Consider the following 3,328-nt stretch of genomic DNA (forward strand, 5'->3'; position numbering starts at 1 on the left):
TATATATATATATATATATATATATAAAAACATCATTTTGTACAGTATGCAAGCTAAAAACCTTTAATAACAATGGTCTCGCACAGGTTTGGCAACAACTTTCTGCTATATACAATATGGCAGTGATGTTGATGTGCGATACTACTCCCAACTTGCAGAATAACAGGGTATTCAAATACTTATTTTCCTCACTGTTAGTTAAACCACAACACTCTAGGCGTCCTATTCCTTTTAATTTAGAAGCTGACAAAATTGTGAAATAACTTCACAAAAATGTCTACCAACATTAATGAAATACATCAAATACAAAGCTTTAACTTTACAACTAAATTTTCCAGGTGAAAAATAAAATTTAAGTGAAAAGGGAAGGAAAAAATAAAAACGTTTAAAGTGGAAAAATATTTGAAACAGCATTCTAAATAAAGAACTGAAAGTCAGATTGCAAAGACTTGATCTGCTGGTAAAATTTCCAGGATTCAAACTTTAGTCACATATGCTGCTTCTACTAATTTTCAAGGAGGCAAAACAAAAAGTAACCCTGAGTTATTAGTCATGTGTGCTGAACTAGAGATCGACAGGAGGGGCGAAGAGGTCCATGGTCTCCACAATGAGCGACAGATGGTCCAGAAATGAGTTGACAGAAACTCTGAGGATTCGAGCTTCATCTGCACTCCATCTTCTGAAAAACAACAAACAACAGCTCACAGAATCGGCTGCTAGGGACTGTATGACTTAGGGAAACAAGGAAAAAAGGGCCTAAAGCTCTTACACAGACAGCGTGCTTTCAGACACACTCAGGTGCTTGTTGATGCCACCTCTCCTTGGCTCTCGGTCAGGGGAGAGTGACCGGAGGGCAATGGTGGCCTCCCGGGCTGATGGAAAGGGGACATCCAGCAAGCTTTTCGAGGGGTCAAGGAAGACTGGGTGACATGTGCAAACTCAAAGATGCTAGACAATTAAGCTACTTTTAATAGCATTTTTCCATTTTGATGATTTATTTACCCTTTAAAAAAACAACAAAAACCCCAACATTAATAAACATTAGAAATAATTAAACCCCAAATTAGAAAATTAAATAATTAGGTGAAACTAATCTGTGTTTCTTAATAGTCAGACTTTAAAAATGGGATTATATGAGTTTGTATTCTAGTCATTCAGTAATATCCTGCTGCAATCTGACCACGTCTGATTGAAATATGCAGCTGCAAGAGGACATGACTGAACAAAGGGTTTTCATCTTTGGAATATAAAAAAGGAAGCCCTGACCCATGTGTTGGATGGATATATAGACATACATATGAGAGTAGACCCCACATTGACCGCTTTCACCTACGGCCAAAGACGTGATTTGGTGGCGTCATCTTCGGGTTGTCGACAGCTCCGATTAGTAAAATGCTTTGAGCAGGCAAGAAATCAATTTTAATTAACTTTAATATTAATGGTTTTGTTTTTTTGTTTTTTGCTTTAAACCAACAAATGCTTCAGTGCATTTAAATATTCTTAGCAGGGTTAAGAGTAATAGAATATTCTTATAGAACGTATGTTTGTTGCACAGCCGCTCATACATTTTTATAATGCTTTTATTACTATATAAAGAAACACATTTACACAAACGGGTATACACAAATATATACATTCCTCTCCCAAACAATTAATGAGATTAATCGATTGTTTAAAAATATTTAACTAACACCTCCAATTAAAATCTACAGTTGAGCTGTTTGTGACCTGTGGATAGTGGTTAGGATGGTTCCTCCTAAAGTCCAAGAGGATCTCCTTGGTCTTCTCCACGTTCAGGATCAGGGTTTTATCTCTGCACCAGTCCACCTCCTCTCTGTAGTCCTGGTCGTTGTCGTCTCTGATGAGGCCCACCACCGTGGTGTTGTCTGCAAACTTCACCATGCGATCGGTGGTGAACCTGGGGACGCAGTCATGTGTCATCAGGGTGAACAGCAGGGGACTCAGGACGCAGAACTGAGGGTAGCCTGTGCTTAGACTGATGACATCAGAGGTGTTCAGTCCGACCCGGACTGACTGAGGTCAGTTGGTGAGGAAGTCTAGCAGCCAATAGCAGAGGGGTGTATTGAAGCTCAGCTGTTCCAGTTTGCCAATCAGATGCTGTGGGATGATGGTGTTGAAAGCTGAACTGAAGTCCAGGAAAAGCATCCGCACGTGAATGTTTCTGTGCTTCTGTAGAAGGTGGTGAGGATGGGTGGGGGCAGGCGGGCTCTCCTCATCCTCCTCAGGAAGTCCAAGCGCTTCTGTGCCCTTTTAACCAGTGAGGTGGTGTTTACAGTCCAGGTGAGGGTGTCTGTGATGTGCACCCCCAGGAATTCGGTGCTGCTGACCACCTCTAGAGCCAAGCTGTTGATGAGCAGTGGAGCGTGGTTAGTCTGGTTCTTCTTGAAGTCCAAGATGAGCTCATTCATCTTCCCCACATTCAGGATCCTGTGCTCTTTGTGTAATTGCTGTTGAGAACTGTTCAATAACATTTAAATAGTATTATAATCAAATTATTTCCTTGTGGTTTGTGTAAAAGGATTTTGGAGCTAATCAGGTCACATGTGACATAAACACAGAGACTCAGGTTCATGCCAGATGACCAAATCTACTTTGTTATAGTTTTATTGTGAAGTTTATCTAATAGCGCATATATTTACCTGAGAACTGATGATGTCTGAGTGTTAATCATCCTGTTTGGGTGCACTGAAGTATATATCACAATAAAGTAGTGAATCTCAATCTATTCACTTATTTATTTTTTATTGCATCTTAAATAGGCCTATAGACTCATAGGTCTTTTGTGTATAAATAAATAAAAAATAAAAAAAGTCACAGTAACCCCTGTTCAAAATTATCTCCAGCGGCTCTGCCTCTTGTTGCTGTTGCACAGACACACACACACGAATATATATATTAGTGATGGGTCGGGCAACACCGATGCGTCGGCGCATGTGTCGGTCTCATAGAGCGAAACCTGTGTCGACGTGTGTATCGCTACGGAAAAGTCACGTGACCGAAACAGTTCCTGTATCGGTCACGTGACTGATGTTTCGAACTGATTGACAAGCCTTTATAAGGATGCGCATCTGCTAGAACAATCTTGCGTGTTTTGCGAATATAAAATTCATAAAAAATTATGGAGCTTCCTCAAGCAAAAAGAAAGGTTTCTGCCGTGTGGGACCACTTTGATGTCATTTCGGAAAATAAGGTATTTGTTTTAATTTCCTTGTTTCATCCTGTTCCTCTCAGAGTTTCCACTTGATTCATCTACTAACATACTATTTTTTTTTTTTCTTTAAGATGACCTTTGGCAACATTTTGATCT

At 39.8% G+C, this 3,328-nt stretch overlaps 1 protein-coding gene across 1 annotated transcript in view; it reads right to left on the reverse strand.

Annotated features, from left to right (window-relative positions):
* Positions 1–212: 212 nt before the first annotated feature.
* Positions 213–3,328, reverse strand: part of lage3 (L antigen family member 3) — a 4,784-nt gene continuing 1,668 nt past the window's right edge. The window contains exons 2-3 of the mRNA XM_015396208.1: positions 770–898; positions 213–679 (exon numbers count right to left, since the gene is read on the reverse strand). Coding sequence (XP_015251694.1) covers positions 565–679; positions 770–898 — 244 coding nt within the window. The 3' untranslated portion in view covers positions 213–564. The remainder of the gene's footprint in view (positions 680–769; positions 899–3,328) is intronic.

Source organism: Cyprinodon variegatus, unplaced genomic scaffold (assembly GCF_000732505.1).
Source record: "Cyprinodon variegatus isolate N-32 unplaced genomic scaffold, C_variegatus-1.0 Scaffold782, whole genome shotgun sequence".
Classification (NCBI taxonomy): Eukaryota; Metazoa; Chordata; class Actinopteri; order Cyprinodontiformes; family Cyprinodontidae; genus Cyprinodon; species Cyprinodon variegatus.